Genomic DNA, 18,695 nt, shown 5'->3' on the forward strand with positions numbered 1-18,695 from the left:
TAGTGACCCTATCCCCTCGCACCTCCTCCAGTCCCTCTCTCCTGCTGTCACTGCTCACCTCACCAAAATATTCAACCTCTCCCTCTCCTCTGGTATCTTTCCCTCCTCATTCAAACACTCTATTATAACCCCACTGCTGAAAAAACCTTCTTTAGATCCATCCTGTGCAGCCAACTATCGGCCTGTCTCCAATCTCCCCTTCATCTCTAAACTCCTGGAACGTCTTGTCTACTCTCGCCTAACCCGCTATCTCTCTGATAACTCTCTTCTTGACCCTCTACAGTCTGGTTTCCGACCCCTTCACTCCACTGAAACTGCTCTCACCAAAGTGTCAAACGACCTCCTGAAGGCCAAATCACAAGGAAACTACTCCTTGCTGATTCTCCTGGATCTCTCAGCAGCGTTTGACACTGTGGACCACCAGCTTCTCCTCTCCATGCTCAGCTCTCTTGGCCTCAAGGACTCTGCTCTCTCTTGGTTCTCTTCCTACCTCTCTGACCGCTCCTTCAGTGTATCCTTCTCTGGCTCTACTTCCAGTCCCCTACCTCTTACTGTTGGGGTTCCCCAGGGGTCAGTCCTGGGTCCCCTCCTCTTCTCCCTCTATACAGCCCCCATCGGACAGACCATCAGCAGGTTTGGTTTCCAATACCATCTTTATGCTGATGACACCCAGTTATACACTTCTTCCCGTGACGTCTCCCCTGCCTTCCTGCAAAATACTAGTGACTGCCTATCCGCTCTCGCTAACACTATGACCTCTCTGTTTCTCAAACTTAATCTCTCTAAAACTGAACTTCTTGTATTTCCTCCCTCTAACAAACCTAAACCCGACATCTCCCTCTCAGTCTGTGGTACTAGCATCACTCCTGTGCATCAGGCTCGATGTCTGGGGGTTTTGTTGGACTCCAATCTATCCTTTACTCCCTATATCCAAGCTCTTACACGCTCCTGTCATCTCCATCTCAAAAACATCTCCAGAATCCGCCCATTCCTCACCACTGACACTGCTCAGACTCTGACTGTCGCCCTGATCCACTCCCGTCTTGACTACTGTAACTCCCTACTAATCGGTCTTCCTCTGTCTAAGCTCTCCCCTCTCCAGTCTATCCTGAATGCAGCAGCCAGACTCATCTTCCTCTCCAGCCGCTATACCGATGTCTCTCCTCAAATCCTCCATCAAATCCAGAATCCACTTCAAGCTCCTCACCCTCACCCATAAAGCTCTCCACAACTCTGCCCCTCCATACATCTCCTCCCTCATCTCCACCTACCATCCTTCCCGTGCTCTGCGCTCTGCAAATGATCTAACCTTAACATCTTCCATAATCAGAACCTCTCATTCCCGCCTCCAAGGCTTCTCTCGTGCTGCACCAATTTTCTGGAATGCCCTACCCAAACACATCAGACTCATACCCAATACCCACAGTTTCAAGCGTGCCCTGAAGACTCATCTCTTCAGGCTCGCTTATAACGTTCCCTAAACTGTTTCCCCCTTCTGTTTCCCTTGCTCTATTTCTCTGACTGTTCCTGCACTTTATATGTTTACCTGCATCAGACATTGGCGTTGTTACTGGCTCATCCTGTAATTCTAATTATGTACAATGGCTGGACCATGGACAAATAAAGCACTTATGCCTGGTGTCTATGAAAATTAGTCTGTATTTTTTGTTATTTTTATTAACTATGTACTTATTTATTCCAATTTAACTGCGTATTATGTACCTCTGTACTGTATGCATAGAAAAAAAAGCGCTGCGGAATCTGTTGGCGCTATACAAATAAATTTATTATTATTATTATTTATTAATACCCCTTTAAGTGAATGGGCACCACATGACAGATTTATAACACCGCCATGTGCATGAGACATGACCTACACAATCTACGTAATATTATAGCATGCATTTATTAGGGTCAGAACTTGGTTTTCCTGATACACAGCTTTAAACCCCCTACATCCCACAGTCATACAGTTACATGTGTGACAGCAAGCGGAGATCTGAGTATAAGGAAATTGCACAACATATTCTCCAGTATTCCAGAAAGCGAGAAATAAAAGGGTGAATTAATAAAAATAAGCTGTTTATTCTGACATGGTCACAGTCATTTACTTAGCATGAAAAGAGTTTCTCAGGAAAATTAGTTGACTCATTGCTGCCACGTCACTTCTGGCAGACGCTCCACAGTGCGGTACATGTCCATAACCACAAATTCCACCTTCTTGGCGCTGTCACATGCTGGCGGTCACAGTGCAATGACCACTCACCACCACAAACTATTTTTAGAGGGGGGGGGGGGGTAAATGACCGGGCTGTGTACAACATCTGGTTAGGATCATATGTCCAGATTAGTGAATAAGATCTCAGCGGATAACACTGGAATAGTTAGAGACTAGAATGCCTCAATATTTGGCTGCCAAGCTGCTTTTCACCCTTTATAATGCCAGCAGGATGCCTATGCAGTTTAGAGTTACACAGCTGAGACAGATTGGTTGCTATGGATACCTTGCCTGACAAAACTTTTTTAAATCAGGGTTGTCAGGGAGCATTTCCCTAGCAATCAGTCTGTCTCAAACGACCGAAAGAGTACCGATCATTAAACCTAAGTTTTGACATGAGACCCCTGCGATAATTCGGAATAACAAAATGGGGAGTGGATCGCACAGCCACCGTGTTCTCTCCCTGGCTACAACAGTGAGACCCACCATGATCAATACATTTTGACATCTTCAGCAGACAGACAGGCTCAGCTTGCAGGTACACCGGACAGCCTCTCCTTGTCACTCTCCAGTAAATAGCACACACCTCACACCACTTCCTGTGTTCTGTCCTGGTCTGTCTGTTGCTAGAGACAGAATTCCCTTAACAGTGGACTGCAGGGAAGTGAGACACCTAGAGACCTACTTCAGAGTTGTTTACCCGGGGTAAGGGGTCATTTTTGGTATATGAAGTAATACACAGTTAGGAATCAAAGACTATCACACTGATATTTAATTCTTCAGTTTAAAGGCTGTATTCTACGGCCCGACTCTGAGGAACAAACGAGCGCTGTGAGCGCTCGTTTGCACCTTGCTCCCACTCGCTGCCGCCGCTATTCCACGCAGCAGCAGCGAGCAATTGAGTGCGGGAGGGGCCGTGGGGAGCTGCAGGGGGCTGCCCGGGTGATCGCTGATTGTCCGGGCAGCCCATAGGATATAGCGGCTGTCTGCCGCTGCCGCTCCTATACTACGGAGCGGCAGCAGCAGATCACTGCTATTTAAGTTGTTTGTCTTCCAACATGTTGAAAGACAAACTACCTTAACGATCAGCTGACATGAACAATGTCGGCTAATCGTTGCCTCTTATTCCACGGGACAATTATCAGCAGTAACGGCCGATAATCGTTCCCTGGAATAGAGCCTTAAAGGGGTACTCCTCCCAAGAGCTAAAAAAATGAAATGCTCCCAAACCTAGCTGGCCTTACTCACCAAGTCCCCCTGAGTATTTTGAGACGTCTCCCGCCTTTCTAGCTGCTGTCGTTCCTGAGTTACAAGTTTTTCTAAAAGCCAATCTATATCCAAGGTAGGAAACTACATTTCCCATCATGCAATGCTTCTGCCTGATGATGGTGAAGTAGCAGAGCTGAGACAATGAAGAAGATGATGACGTTGTAGCAGAGCCGAGTTGGGGGGTGACATTGTAGCAGAGCCGAGTTGGGGGGTGACATTGTAGCAGAGCCGAGTTGGGGGGTGACATTGTAGCAGAGCCGAGTTGGCGGTGACGGCGTAGCAGAGCCGAGTTGGCGGTGACGGCATAGCAGAGCCGAGTTGGCGGTGACAACGTAGCACAGCCGAGTTGGCGGTGACGGCGTAGCAGAGCCGAGTTGGCAGTGACGGCGTAGCAGAGCCGATTTGGGGGGGGGACGGCGTAGCAGAGCCGAGTTGGGGGGGACGGCGTAGCAGAGCCGAGTTGGGGGGGACGGCGTAGCAGAGCCGAGTTGGGTGGGACGGCGTAGCAGAGCCGAGTTGGGGGTGACGGCATAGCAGAGCCGCGGACGATTGGGGGGGGCAGAGCTTGCTGCGGGCGATGGGGGGCGGAGCTTGCCGCGGGCGATCGCGGGGGCGGAGCTTGCCGCGGGCGATGGGGGCGGAGCTTGCCGTGGGCGATCACAGGGGGCGGAGCTTGCCGCGGGGGGGGGGGCGCGGGTGAGTGCAGCGGCTATGCCTCGGGTGAGTGAGGGATGCCACGGGTGATGGGGGGGGCAGTCGGTTGTGGGGCGGGGGGCTGTGTGCAGCGGGTGAGTGCTGCCGGGAGGCTCTGGACACAGGGGGTGAGCTCTGGGCTGGGGGTGACGGGGTGGCTGCTGTTAGAGAGGGATGCAGTCACAGCTGAGCTGATCACTGTCTCCCTCTGTAACAGCAGCCACCGCATCAGTGTTCTCAGTCACTTCACTGTGCTGGGACTGAGGACATGTGATGCCAACACGGAGGGTGGGGGCCAGGAGCAGGGAGTGTGTCGGAGTGGACTGAGGTCTGATGATTCTATGCAATCCATGGGGGTGAATGCAGCTGGATAACAGCGAAACTATGCAGAATCCGTAATAACTTTATATTGGAAAGATGGAAAGCTATGGGTATGCAATGTATTAATGCAAAAATTATTTTGGGGGAATACCCCTTTAAGTCCAACCTGGCAATGGGGAAAGAGTTCAGAAGGCCACATAGAGAGCACATAAAAGATCAGGATCTGTGAGATCTGAATGGAGTCTTTAAGCAAATGTACAAACAATTTTTTTTTTTAACCGCGGCCCGGTTCCTGTGCATGGCGCCGGTCTATTACGGAGCACTAGTCCAGGATGAAGCACTGGAGGCGGGCCAAGCCCACCTTCAGTGGGAGAAAACCACCGCCCCTTTGTAACACGGCTCCATTGATTTTAAGGGTATATTCACACAGGCGGGCTCGCAGCGAGATTCTCGCTGCGAGCCCGGCAGGTCCTGGCAGTTCCCATAAACTACATACTTGCTGCGGTCTAAACGACCGCAGCGAGTATGTAATTATATCGCGCTTAACCCCTTCTACTCCCGCCAGCTCCCCCGCTGTAAGCAGCATACATTACCTGTCCTTGCTGCACGGGTCCGGCGTCCTGCTCTCCCGCCCGGCCAATCAGTGGCTGCGGCTGGGCAACACACTAATTGGCCGGACGGGAGAGCAGGACGCCGGACCCGTGCAGCGAGGACAGGTAATGTATGCTGCTTACAGCCGGCGGGAGTAGAAGGGGTTAAGCGCGGTATAATTACATACTCGCTGCGGTCGTTTAGACCGCAGCAAGTATGTAGTTTATGGGAACTGCCAGGACCTGCCGGGCTCGCAGCGAGAATCTCGCTGCGAGCCCGCCCGTGTGAATATACCCTAAGGGTACAAACACACACAACGTATACGCAGCAGATTTGGTGGTGCAGATTTGATGCTGTGTTCAGTTATTTAGATCTAATCTGCTGTGTATCGCAGCAGTAAATACGCAGAGTATATGCCGTGTGTGTTTGTACCCCAAGGCCCTATTCCACAATACATATTCGGCCGATATCGGCCGTTATGGGGGTTAATCTCCCGTGGTATAGGAGGCAACGATCAGCATTGTTCATGTCGGCTGATCGTTGAAGTCGTTTGTCTTTTAACATGTTGAAAGACAAATGACTTATATAGCAGCGATCTGCTGCTGCCGCACCGTTGGGTAGGAGCGGCGACAGCAGACCGCCGCTATATCCTATGGGCTGTCCGGATGATCAGTGATCACCCGGGCAGCCCCCCCAGCACCTCCCCCTGGACCTCCCTGGACTCACCCGCTCGCTGCAGCCGTGCGGAATAGCGGCAGCAAGCGGGGAACGAGGAGCAAACGAACGGCGACCCGATGTTCCGGGGGAAACAAGCACCAACCTGTCAGTTTAGCGCTCGCTTCCCCCTCCTTCCCCGCTTGCTGCCTATGTTACAGTATATCCTTAGATCGTTCAGGCGCCTCATTGAAGTCAGGGGCAGTCGGGTGTCGCTGCTATTACGTGGAGCGACACGCAGCAGATGGCTGCTGCACAAATCGGGATCTTTCAATAAGTTCAAAGACCACGATCAGCCAACATGCACTGAATGATTATCAGCCTGAACGGATGGTAATCGGCAAAGTAAGGCCAATATTACTACTTTATAGGTTTTTTATTAACCAAAGCTTAAAAGTCATGATCTTAAGCTGAAGCTAGGACTTCCCTTTGCACGTCCCCCAGCCCACCACGTTGCGACCCTTCACCACAGAAAGCTAAACCTGCAACAGGACAGTGAGCATTCCCGCACAGCAGCCGAGTGAACGGCCAGGGGTGGAAATGGACGATCTCCAAGAATCCTGATTTACATTCCCCCCCTGGAATTAGCCTGTCTTTTCCACCATTTCTGGAGATCTCATAAACAGATCCTTTTATCTGTGAGGACAGCTGTGTGGTATCAGCCAGACGCAAGAGAACAAGTCAGCTTCAGTGAACAACACAGGAAAAAATACCAAGTGGGAGGAAAGACCCAATGACTTGGAGACCCCAGCACCCAAAATAGAAGGCATTAGGATTGTTTCATCCTGCTTCCTGAGGTTTCCTGCACAGCAGACTGTACAAGGATGACAGCGCACATCCTCTCCTCACCGAACCCGCACAAACTAAGTCTCTGTGTGTTCAATTTTCTGACCCAGCGGTTCTTAACCTTGCTAGGACTGGACCCAGAGATTAGCAACATCTTCCTATTCATTTTTTTAAATATGTCCTTATTTATTCCTGTATTGTTCTGTTCTTTCATATACTGTACTTCTATTAAGGTTTGCATATGGAGGTATGGGGCCCCCCAGCAAAACGGTCTTAGGGCTCTATTACACAGAGCGATAACCGGTCGAATCGCCCCGGTTCAGCCTATTATCTCTCAATGTAATAGAGAAAACAATCATTGGCTGATCGTTTCTTAAGGCCTAGGCCTAAAATCATCAACCGCCGACCGTACATTGCTACGTGTAATAGCGATGCACGGCTGACAATTCAACAAACAGTTTACATCACCCCTCCACATTCCCGATGTTCTTCTGCCCTCTGCTTTCTCCCCGTCCCGCATACTGACAGGCCGCTCAGTCAATCACTGGCTATTGAGGTCCTGGACAGTGATTGGTGAGTGGCTTGTCAGCTCAGATAGAACAGAGCGCAGGAGAACACCGGGAACGTTGACAGCTTATGTAAAGTGTTTGGGAAAGGTCTGCACAGACATTGCTAACGATGTCCGTGCAACCCTTGGTAAATGATTATTGGGCCGTGTAATAGGCCTAGTAAACGAATGCAGTTTACAGTATTAGATGGGCTACCATAGGCCCGTCTAATAGGACGCTTAGTTCATATATACTTTAAGTGCAGGAGAAGAAAAGCAGCAGGAGCCTTAAGGGAGTACAACTGATGTCAAGAGATGATCAAATGATCATAGTTCTCACCAGCTAATCATTTTCTTTATTACACGGAGTGTTGATTCATTGAATCAGCCTGATCCGTCAGATTATCGCTCCATGTAATAGTGCCCTAAATTGGATCCATTGTGCCCACTAGCTTCGCGTTTTAAGGAACCACGTAGCTGTTGTTATCTAGAGGCATTCTACCTGGCATAGGTTCCCTTTAATAAACATAAGGGACCCCTGACTAAAATTCCTGATTCGGAATGTAAGCAGACCTCCGCACAAGACTACATGAAAATGAAGGAACTGATCCATGTGAAATTCCTGCTGACACGCCTAACGCATCAATGAGCAATTGTGTTGGTGCAAAGAGAGTCAGTGCAGCTTTTGCATTGTGACAGGTGAGGTAACCGCCGGCTGTCAGAGCACTGCGGCCACTAGCCGGGAACAGAACACCTACAAAGCAAACACCTTATATCACTATCCACACAAACTTTATTCAGACTGAGGTGTATAAAAGGATCAGCGTGAGTCTGAATAAAGACAAGTGGCACCGGAAGGAATATTTCACAAGGCTGCTGTTGTCTTAAAAACAGTCACCATCTAAAAATAATAAACGATGGCCAATAAGAGGTTTCTTAAAACAGCACCACTTTTGGCCACTGGCTGCATCTGGTATTGCAGCTTAGTCTCATTCTCATAATTCCCTAATTACTCTGAACCTGTAAGTGACCCAGGTCGGGCACATACAGGTGGTTAAGGTAGGACTAACACAGACCACCTCTTAACTCTAAAACACATTGACATTGAAGAGCATGGTTACTGTTTGGCCATTGCCATGGAAGATGGAGGCTGTCATGTCCACCCCATATTTGCCAATGCTGTGGTGTCTGTGAATAATGAGAGACCTTAGTTTTAAAATAGATTTACCTATTTAGTGCCCACATATTCTATACAGCAACTCAGAACCACTAAGGGTCCTATTCCATGGGCCGAGGATCTGCTAGATCACCGCTCGTTTACTGGGCCTATTCCACAGCCTGATGATCGTTGAGCGAGGGCTGCAAGGACATCGTTACCGATCATACATTACCTGTCAGGTCTTCTCTGCGCTGTCTTCATCCCCGGGTCCCGCGCGCTCTATCTTCAGAATGGCCGGTCAGCTAACCGGCCAAGCTCAGGCAATCACAGGCCGCGGCGGTCCCGGCCTGTGATTGGCTGGGCGCTCCGTCAGCTGACCGGCCATTCTGAAGATAGAGCGCGCAGGACCCGGGGATGAAGACAGCGCAGAAAAGAAGCCTGGACAGGTAATGTATAATGGGGCAGCCTGTCAAATCATCGGTCGCCTGCCACGCACCGCTATTCAACCGTAGCGATGCGCGGTGAGGGAACGATGATTTTAGGTCTGGCCCTAAATGAACGATCAGCCGATGACACGATCATCGGCTGATCGTTCTCTCTATTTCACCAAACGTTAATCGGCCGAAAAGGGCCAAATGGGGCCGATCCGGCCGATTATCGTTACTGTGGAATAGGGCACTAAGAAAGACCAGTTCTCACAAGGGTGGACCTGGCCAACCATTACTTATTCTACTTCTGCAATGATCAGCTGATCACTAGGACTGGGTTTAAGATGTCAAAATCATATAAAAATCAAACTGGGACAGCACTGGAAAAAATGGAAAAAAATTATAAGAATATTTTAGATGGAGTGCACGTCTCACCGCACAGGACCCTTCCGTTCGGCTTCAATCCAATAGTAAATGTAGGAGACAGCACTTCTTGTGAAAAAACGCAATTTTTTATTCACATCAGACGCGACGTTTCGGCTGGTACTTCAGCCTTTCTCAAGGAGATTTATCAAACATTGTGTAAAGGGAAACTGGCTCAGTTGCCCCTAGCAACCAATCAGATTCCACCTTTCATTTTCTAAAGAGTCTGTGAGGAATGAAAGGTGGAATCTGATTGGTTGCTAGGGGCAACTGAGCCAGTTTCCCTTTACACCATGTTTGATAAATCTCCCTCTATATACTTTGCATAGTTGTCTTCCCCAATAAAATGTTTGGCTAAGATGTCATGGGTTATCTCCTGAAGGAACAAAGGTTTGGGCATGTTGAAATCCAATATGTCCAATCCTTCCTTTCTTTAACCCTTAGGGGACACAGCCAGTTTTCATTTTTGCGTTTTCGTTTTTCCCTCCTCGTGTATATAAGGCCATAGCGCCTGCATTTTTCCACCTAGAGACCCAAATGAGCCCTTATTTTTTGCGCAACTAATTGTACTTTGCTAAGGCAGATGTAATTTTTGCCTAAAATGTGCCGGGAAACCAGAAAAAAATTATATGTGTGGTGAAATTGAAAAAAAAAAACGCATTTCTTTTATTTGGGGGAAATGTGTTTTTACGCCATTCGCCCTGGGGTAAAACTGACTTGTTATGCATGTTCCTCAAGTCGTTACGATTAAAACGATATGTAACATGTATAACTTATATTGTATCTGATGGCCTGTATAAAATTCAAACCGTTGTTAACCAATATACGTTCCTTAAAATCGCTCCATTCCCGGGCTTATAGCGCTTTTATCCTTTGGTCTATGGGTCTGTGTGAGGTGTCATTTTTTGCGCCATGATGTGATCTTTCTATCGGTACCTTGATTGCGCATATATGACTTTTTGATCGCTTTTTATTACAATTATTCTGGATTTGATGCGACCAAAAATGCGCAATTTTGCACTTTGGGATTTTTTTGTGCTGACGCCGTTTACCGTGTGAGATCAGGAATGTGATTAATTAATAGTTCGGGCGATTACGCACGCGGCGATAGCAAACATGTTTGTTTATTAATTTATTTATTTATTTTTATTTATAAAATGGGGAAAGGGGGGTGATTCAGACTTTTATTAGGGGAGGGGGTTTTGTGTTATTAAAAATACTTTTTTCTTTTACTTTAGACATATACTAGAAGCCCCCCTGGGGGGCTTCTAGTATATGCACTCTGATCTCTCATAGAGATCCATGCAGTATAGTTATACTGCATGAATCCATGAGATCGGTGTTCTATTACTTTTGGCTGCTGCAGCCAAAAGCAATAGAATGCCGAGCCGGGATCAGCGCCATTACGGAGCAGACCCCGGCCCGGTATGGATGCAGGGATCGCCCCCCCGCAATCGCGCCGCAGGGGGGCGATCCCCCCACTAGACCACCAGGGATGTGTAACCGCAAGTATTTAGAAGCAGCTGTCAACTTTGACAGCTGCTTCTAAGTACTTAATTAGCGGGCACGGCGATCGGACCGTGCCCGCTAATAGCCGCGAGCCCGGGCTACTCGCGGCACCCGGGATCGCGGCAGTTCAGAGGGTGGTCGCCGCGCGACCCCCCTCTGAACTCCCATAGCGGCACGAGGACGTTAAATAACGTCCTGGTGCAGCTATGGGTTAATCTCTGCCCTCAGGGGACTCCCATACATATTACATAGTTGGCCAGTCCCAACTAAGGGCCCTATTACACGGGACGATTATTGTGCGAAAAATCGTTATATAGTTTGAACTTAAACGATAATCGTTCTGTGTAATTGCAGGCAACGATTGAAAAAAAAAAAAAAAAAAAAAAAAAAAAAAAATCGCTCGTATGTCGTTGATTTAGATCTGAACCTAAAATTACCGTTAATTGTTCGCTAATTGTTCGCTGCAATTCCACATTCGTTCGCTCAACTTTCGCATTTGTTCACTAATTGTTCAGTGTAATTTGCACATTTTCCATTGTTTTGCTGAGATCAGAAGGAATAAACGATCATAGTAACGATCGCAATAACGATCGTATTAATGATTGTAACTAACGACCATCGTTCTGTGTAATATGGTGAACGATTTTCAGGTTAACGATAAACAATCTCGTTTGCGATCGTTTATCGTTAGTCGTTAAAAATCGCTCCGTGTAATAGGACCCTAAGTTTTTGGACTTGGCTGACTTTTATGTAATGTGTATTGCCACCTTATGGGTCCTTTTAGAGGCTTTTCGACCATCAATGACTGCAAAAAAGTGCACGTTTGCAGTACCTTCAGACAGCACAACTAACCAAGCGACCGGGCCGCACAAATGATCACTGTATCGTTTGTGCGGCCATCTAAATCTATTGCTGCTGGGCGCACATAAAATGCGGCCGAAAGTGATAGATTTTAAAGCCGCACAAAAGATGCGATCAGGCATTTTCCCGTCCCTTGGCTGATCGGTGTCACTTTTACATAGACCACATAAATCGGTTAAAGGAGCGTGTCTAGCAACTCTCGTTTCCAATAATCAGGGCCTTTAAACCATTCCTATTCAGAAATCCCCATTGCATCGCAACAACTGAAATTCCCAATCCCTATCTAAAACAAGAGACTGGATAATATATCATAAAGACCTGCACTTTTATAGTCATTATAAAAGAACAATCATTCATTTAGCTCAAAGGTCACATGTTACATGTTTAGCTCTTAAGAACAAAACCTCATAGTTGGCTGAGGTTCTGCAAATTAAAGGGATTGTGATCCAAAGACTTAAAGGGGTTATTTAACAATTTTTTTCTTTTTTCAAATCAACTGATGCCAGAGAGTGCCAGAGATTTGTAATTGACGTCTATTAAAAAATCTCAAGTCTTCCAGTACTTATAAGCTGCTGTATGTTCTGCAGGAAATGGTGTAAAAAAGTTCATTTAAAAGAAAAAAAAAATGTTGAACAACCCCTTTAAAGCAGAAATCCCATGTTAGAAGAAGACAATCATTTTGTGAATCTAATAATGGTTCAAGAGTCAAGATGAGTTGAGTCAAGATAAGTTGGACTGGTCGCATCCTTGACGGACAGGTGCATGAAAATTAATGAATTCTATAGGCATCACGAGAAGACTATCCAAAAATGTCGGCAACAGTGGACAGTTGTTTGGTCTGTATGCCGCCTTGTTCCTGGGATTTTTCCAGCCTGGTTCTAGTTATAGTATATACCTTGGGAGTGATTCCTAATGTATACCTCAGATGTATACAACAGAAGTATGCAACTGTGTAGCCATGCAGTATACAGGTAACCACACTTGCAGTTTACACTCCTTAGCTCTAGCAGGAAGTGCAGCTCTGCAGCACAAACTGCTGCTCTAGCAAAAAATAAAAATGCATGCAACAACAAAAAGTTTCTGATACATGAACATTGGAATAACTCCTGATGAAGTGACAATATATAAACACAAATGTCACCCTGCCTTCCAGCTCCTGTGATGAGGTCATAGGCAGGGGGAACATATTTATCAATGCCATAATGTGATGTACTGTGCTCTGGCACAGACACTGCTGGAACATGAAACAGGCCGGACATTTCCTCGCACTGCTCAATAACAGCCTGTTTTCACATTTTCCAGCGCTGCCCACATACACAACGTGCTCCTTCTCATCGAGTCTCATGAATGCCGCATTCACTTCTGAGGACGATCAACGCCCTTTCTTCAGGGCACAAGGGACAATGTGAGACAGGTCCGGTTTATTTCACCAGGGGACATTATTTCCAGATAAATGCATCAGGGCACGTGTTTACTGAATATTTCCACCATGCACCATAGTGTTATATAAGTTTGGCGCAATGTAGTTTTATATAATGTTAGAATGTCATCTCTATAATAGATTATTCTTGCGGTCATTGAATGGAAGTATTCTTTAATTTTCAGGTGCAACTAGCATGAGCCTCATAGGAGTTTCTGCCTTCTTCTAGATCAACACAGTAAGGTTATAGGTTGAACCTCATAGACTTGATGTAACTACATTGCCTCAGTTCCACTATGTAGACTCCTCCGACTAAGTGATGATAAACTGTTTATAAACGTCATGTGACCCGTCCATTGCGCTCTAGCGACATCATGGTCGACATGTAGCAGTCTGTGAATGGTTGGCTTAGTCAGGGAAACAGCGCCAGGTTAAGGTTTAATACAATTATATTCAATCTAAATCATCAGAATAGAATGTGTCCGGGAAGATACTTACATGAGGTCAGGCCGGTGTTTGTGTAGGATAGCACAGAAAGCCAGCCCGTCCCTGAAGGACGTGGTCATGTTGGTGATGTTAACATCACGGTATCCATCACACTGTTGCTTGCACCACTGCTGGAGAGCCTTGATAGCAGCCATCCTGACGGTGACTGAAAAGTATAAAAACCAAAGTAATGTTAATATGAATATCTTATAGACAACTTTCATTGAGCTTATATATATATATATATATATATATATATATATATATATATATACATACACACACATATATATATATATATATATATATATATATATATATATATATATATACACATACATACATACACACAAATACATAGCTTTAATTCCATTGTAGCAGCTGGGGCACGTGTCTCAGGTGATAAAAATGTGGGGACATCAACAGGTTACCGATTACGGGCCAGGAACATTCCTTCGGCCGATAATTGGCCCGTGTAAAAGTAATAGCAATCAGCTGAGAAGCAGGAGTCCGATCGATCTTTGGCTGATCGCATCTTTTGGACTGCTTTAAAACTTATCGCTATCGGCCACACAGGAGATGTGCGGCCACTAGCAAAGAGAAACTGACAGCACAGATATGTATGTACCCGTGCTGACAGTTTCCAGATCACACATGCAGTGCATACTTACCATCAGCGCTGCTGTGCGATCCGGTATACTGCTCTCTGGCTGCCAGCAGTATCTTCAGGGGAGAGAGCAGGATGGGAGAGCCAGGGAGTGAGATGCCGGATCACACAGCAGGGCAGAAGGTAAGTATGCACTGCATGGGCGATCTGGAAACTGACACCATGGATATATACCTATCTGTGCTGTCAGTTTCTATGGCCGCACCAAAGATATAAGGATCATTTGTGCAGCCCAGCCGCTTAATTACTGTGCCGTGTAAAGGTAATGCAAACGAGCGATCTTGTCAATCGACCCTTTGTTTGCGTCCTTCCGCAACCTTATGCGAGGCCATGTAAAAGGATTGTAATTTAGTTTAGACTGACTGGGTAAGGTGGCACATATAGTGGTTTTATGTACGGATATGTATGGATGGGGCACAAATTTTTGAAAAGTGAGAAATAATAGCCTTGTTTTAATCCAGACTGGCCAACAGCTATGAATGGGAACAATGCCAGTAGTCGGACTCCCACCAGGATAATATTCATGGTCTGTCTATTGTCATCCTAAAGCCTAGACCAGAGATGTGAAACCTTCGGCCACTTTGCTGTTGCAAAACTACAATTTCAATCATGCGTGAAAGCTTAAGCTGTCCAGGTATGATGGGAATTGTAGTTTTACAACAGCTGAAGGGCCGCAGGTTCCCATTCCTGGTATTATAGACAGACACTTCATATTTGTTAGCACATCATGCCAACAGTGTGATGCCCCTGCCCTCCCACAATTGTTCACACACAGATTTATTGGGACACATGTTGTAAAAATTTATTTTTTTTCCCCATAGCAACATATATTTAATCAGATTATAGACGTTACTAGCTCAACAAGTCCGGACAGACCAGAGATGGAAAAGTTGTGAACCAGCAGCAAATTGGGAGATTAAGATAATTCTCCTGAAGATCAGAGACGTGCGGGATGGGTGACATCTGCACAATGGCTGACAAGGATCTGACAGCTACTATAGGAAGTGCAGGTATCATCACACAACATGTCAGAGGTGATCACAAAGACCAGATCTATTACACAATAGCGGATAACAGACATCAGGTCTATATAGACAACTGTTATTGCTGTACTCGCTGCACCTATAGTCTACAAGGGACTGGGATCATATTTAAAGGGAATCTGTCACTAGGTTAATTCCACCTTAAATGAGGGCAGCATAAACTAGTGACCGAATTGCTGAACAGATCGTTCTCACAATATGCAGGAGGATAGAATTCCTGCCATACCCCTCCCCCCACATTCCAGTTGCTGATTGACAGCTGTCTGCCTATACACAGCATGGAGAGATAACTGCCAATCAGCAGTTAGTGGGCAGAGTTTTCTGCTTCTCATGAATATCCAGGACTACTGGGCTCAAGCACATAATAGAGAGGACTACTTTTTGTCCATGTTATTCAGGAAGATATCTCTGGATCAGTTGCACAGAGCAATGTAAGTGATATATCATTCTATTCAGCTTCTCTGTCACTAGTTTATGCTACCCCGAGATAGGACAGCTAAAACCTACTGACAGAGTCGCTTTAATGTTGGAGTCTCATGTTGGAGTCTCATTAATCAAAAGCAAAACTGCGCTGGGAAACCTCTGTACCATAAGCTGCGTCCGGAACCAATGCAGTGTCGGATTGATCTATCAGGGGACCTATATCTGAGAAACAGACATTGTTCTAAAGGACAACCCTAGGAGAAGACAATGGTGGTGTGGAATCCCTACTACTAGGGTTAGGCATTGTACTTGTGTGCAAATCAGTGGAGATAAGGGTGGACATGTATGATGGATGGCTGGAATGTGGCCCCTACAGCTATATCTCCCAGCAGACCTACAGTGACCTAGTGGGACTAGAGCCCAACAGTAACTCTAAGGCTTTACATTCATCTGGTGATCCGGTGGAGTTTACACCCCCCACCCCTCCGGCACAGTAGAAAAGCACCGGATGGGAATGCATCTTTAAACCGTCTCATTCATGTCAATGGGACAGTATAAAGCATCCGGCGTGGTAATAGTGCGGAGCCAATATAGTAGCTGCCCCAATGCAAGTTATACCCCCATAGTAGATTCCCCCCTGACAGTTCTCACCCTATAGTAGCTGGCCCCCTGTGAGTTGTCACCCTACAGTAGCTGGCCCCCTGTGAGTTGTCACCCTACAGTAGATGGCCCCCTGTTATTTGTCACCCTATAGTAGATGGCCCCTTGTGAGTTGTCACCCTATAGTAGCTGGCCTCCGGCAAGTTGTCACCCTATAGTAGCTGGCTCCTGTGAGTTGTCATCCTATAGTAGCTGGCCCCCTGTGAGTTGTCATCCTATAGTAGCTGGCCCCCTGTGAGTTGTCATCCTATAGTAGCTGGCCCCCTGTGAGTTGTCACCCTATAGTAGCTGGCCCCCTGTGAGTTGTCACCCTATAGTAGCTGGCCCCCTGTGAGTTGTCATCCTATAGTAGCTGGCCCCCTGTGAGTTGTCACCCTACAGTAGCTGGCCCCCTGTGAGTTGTCACCCTACAGTGGCTGGCCCCCTGTGAGTTGTCACCCTACAGTGGATGGCCCCCTGTGGGTTATCACCCTACAGTAGATGGCCCCCTGTTATTTGTCACCCTAGAGTAGATGGCCCCTTGTAAGTTGTCACCCTATAGTAGCAGGCCCCCTGTGAGTTGTCCCCCTATAGTAGCTGGCCCCCTGTGAGTTTTCCCCCATAGTAGCTGCCCCCCTGCGAGTTGTACCCCTATAGTAGCTGCCCCCCCCCCCGTGCTGATACATCCTATAATAGATAACCCCCTGTAATGATGCCCCTGTGTGATGTCTCACTATAGAAGTGCCCCTTTTTGCATTGCTGAATATAGAATAGAGGGAAAAAATTGACGACAACTAATGGAAGAAACTTATGAAAACTGAAAAACTGATGTTTTTTTTTTTATTGGAAAAACTAATGACAACTGATGCCTCAATTAGTCTGTGACAAAAGACTGAAAAGGATACAAGTGATTATATATATATATATATATATATATATATATATATATATATATATATATATATATAAACCCTACATAGATGCCACATAGATGAGGTTTTGGGTGACCCATAACTTAAGCCAAAAATTATATTTTGGAAGATCTGCATCTTCTTATATCAAAACTTTGGTGCCCAAGTGCGGTTCCTGGCACACGCACTACACAACCAGTCTGCGTAGGTCACAAGATCCCAGTCCTGGCACCTCATCCGCGTAAATGGTAGACACCAACTCCAAGAACTTTGCTCCGAGCAGTCACCACATTACTATCTGCACTGTACAACCTGGTGCTGGCCAGCTGTTGCAAAACTACAACTCCCAGCATGCCCTGACAGCCGAAGGCTGTCAGGGCATGCTGGGAGTTGTAGTTTTGCAACATCAGAAAATGAGATCTGCTATATAATTACACATTTTATTGCAGAAATCATAGTTCTAAGCCTATAGACACATATCTGTACTGCACATACATATGAGACCTGTTTATCTCTATGCTGACAGCAACTATCAAGCATAAGAAGCTGAAACCTCAACATAATCAGCCCAGCAGAGTCTATGACATGCATTACACTCAGTTACAGAGCAGCTTACTGTATGGGCTCCTCTCAGTCGTACTCCTCAGCACATAGACGCGGTGTCCTCCATAAGCAGCAGCGCAACACAATCTCCCTGGAGAAACCCTGTCACTTCCAACCCGGAGCTCAGCGTGTGAGCCTATGACTAGCTGCCTACACACAGCCAGGGGGAAAGGGGCGGGGTTTGTGCGGGGTGGGCGGGGGATAGGTTAGTTGATACAGAGGAGCGAGACGGGAGTGGGCGTGGTCTATAGCAGGTGGGCGGGAATTGGTTTTACTGATAAAAAGAGCGACTGTGGTATGGGCGGGGCTTGTGGCAGGTGGGCGGGAGTTCACGTTTCTTGTAACTTGAGCGGCTGGGTGTGGGCGGGGCTTGTAGCAAAAGTAGGCGGGCAAAGGCTTTGCTTATAGCACGGGATGGGCGGGGCTGAGGTGCTGTAATGTGAAGGTTGATGACGTCACCCAGGCTCCTTAGAGACGTGAGGCTGTTGTTGGTTACTCAGCCCACAGGCTGTGAGGTGCAGCAGCTGGAAGCTCAGTGTCCTGACTGCAGGGCTGACGTCACTGTGTTCATGTATAGACTGACGTCAGGCGAAATGACAGAAACGTTATGTACCTTTAACCCCTTCAGGACCGGGCTAATTTTCGTTTTTGCGTTTACGTTTTTTTCTCCACGTGTTTAAAAGGCCATAGCAGTTGCATTTTTTCACCTAGAGACCACCATGAGCCCTTATTTTTTGCGCCACCAACTGTACTTTGCAATGACAGGCAGAATTTATTTTAAAATTTTTAATTTTTGCATACAGCACACTGCAAAACCAAATGGGGAAAGGGGGACGATTTAAACTTTTATTATGGGAGGGGATTTTTTATTAATAAAAAAACATTCTTATTTTTTTTACACACATACTTCCTAATGGCGTCAAACACTGAAAGCTTTCTCCTAAAGGTGGCAGAGCCGCAGTTACCAATCATGGCCACTACACA

The 18,695-nt window shown here is 46.6% G+C and overlaps 1 protein-coding gene across 1 annotated transcript in view; it reads right to left on the reverse strand.

Moving 5' to 3' along the window:
- MICALL2 (MICAL like 2) overlaps nucleotides 1-17,862 on the reverse strand; it is a 48,084-nt gene extending 30,222 nt beyond the window's left edge. The window contains exons 1-2 of the mRNA XM_069983908.1: nucleotides 17,725-17,862; nucleotides 13,438-13,591 (exon numbers count right to left, since the gene is read on the reverse strand). Coding sequence (XP_069840009.1) covers nucleotides 13,438-13,580 — 143 coding nt within the window. The 5' untranslated portion in view covers nucleotides 13,581-13,591; nucleotides 17,725-17,862. The remainder of the gene's footprint in view (nucleotides 1-13,437; nucleotides 13,592-17,724) is intronic.
- Between the last annotated feature and the right edge of the window lie 833 nt (nucleotides 17,863-18,695).

Source organism: Dendropsophus ebraccatus, chromosome 9, assembly GCF_027789765.1.
Source record: "Dendropsophus ebraccatus isolate aDenEbr1 chromosome 9, aDenEbr1.pat, whole genome shotgun sequence".
Lineage (NCBI taxonomy): Eukaryota > Metazoa > Chordata > Amphibia > Anura > Hylidae > Dendropsophus > Dendropsophus ebraccatus.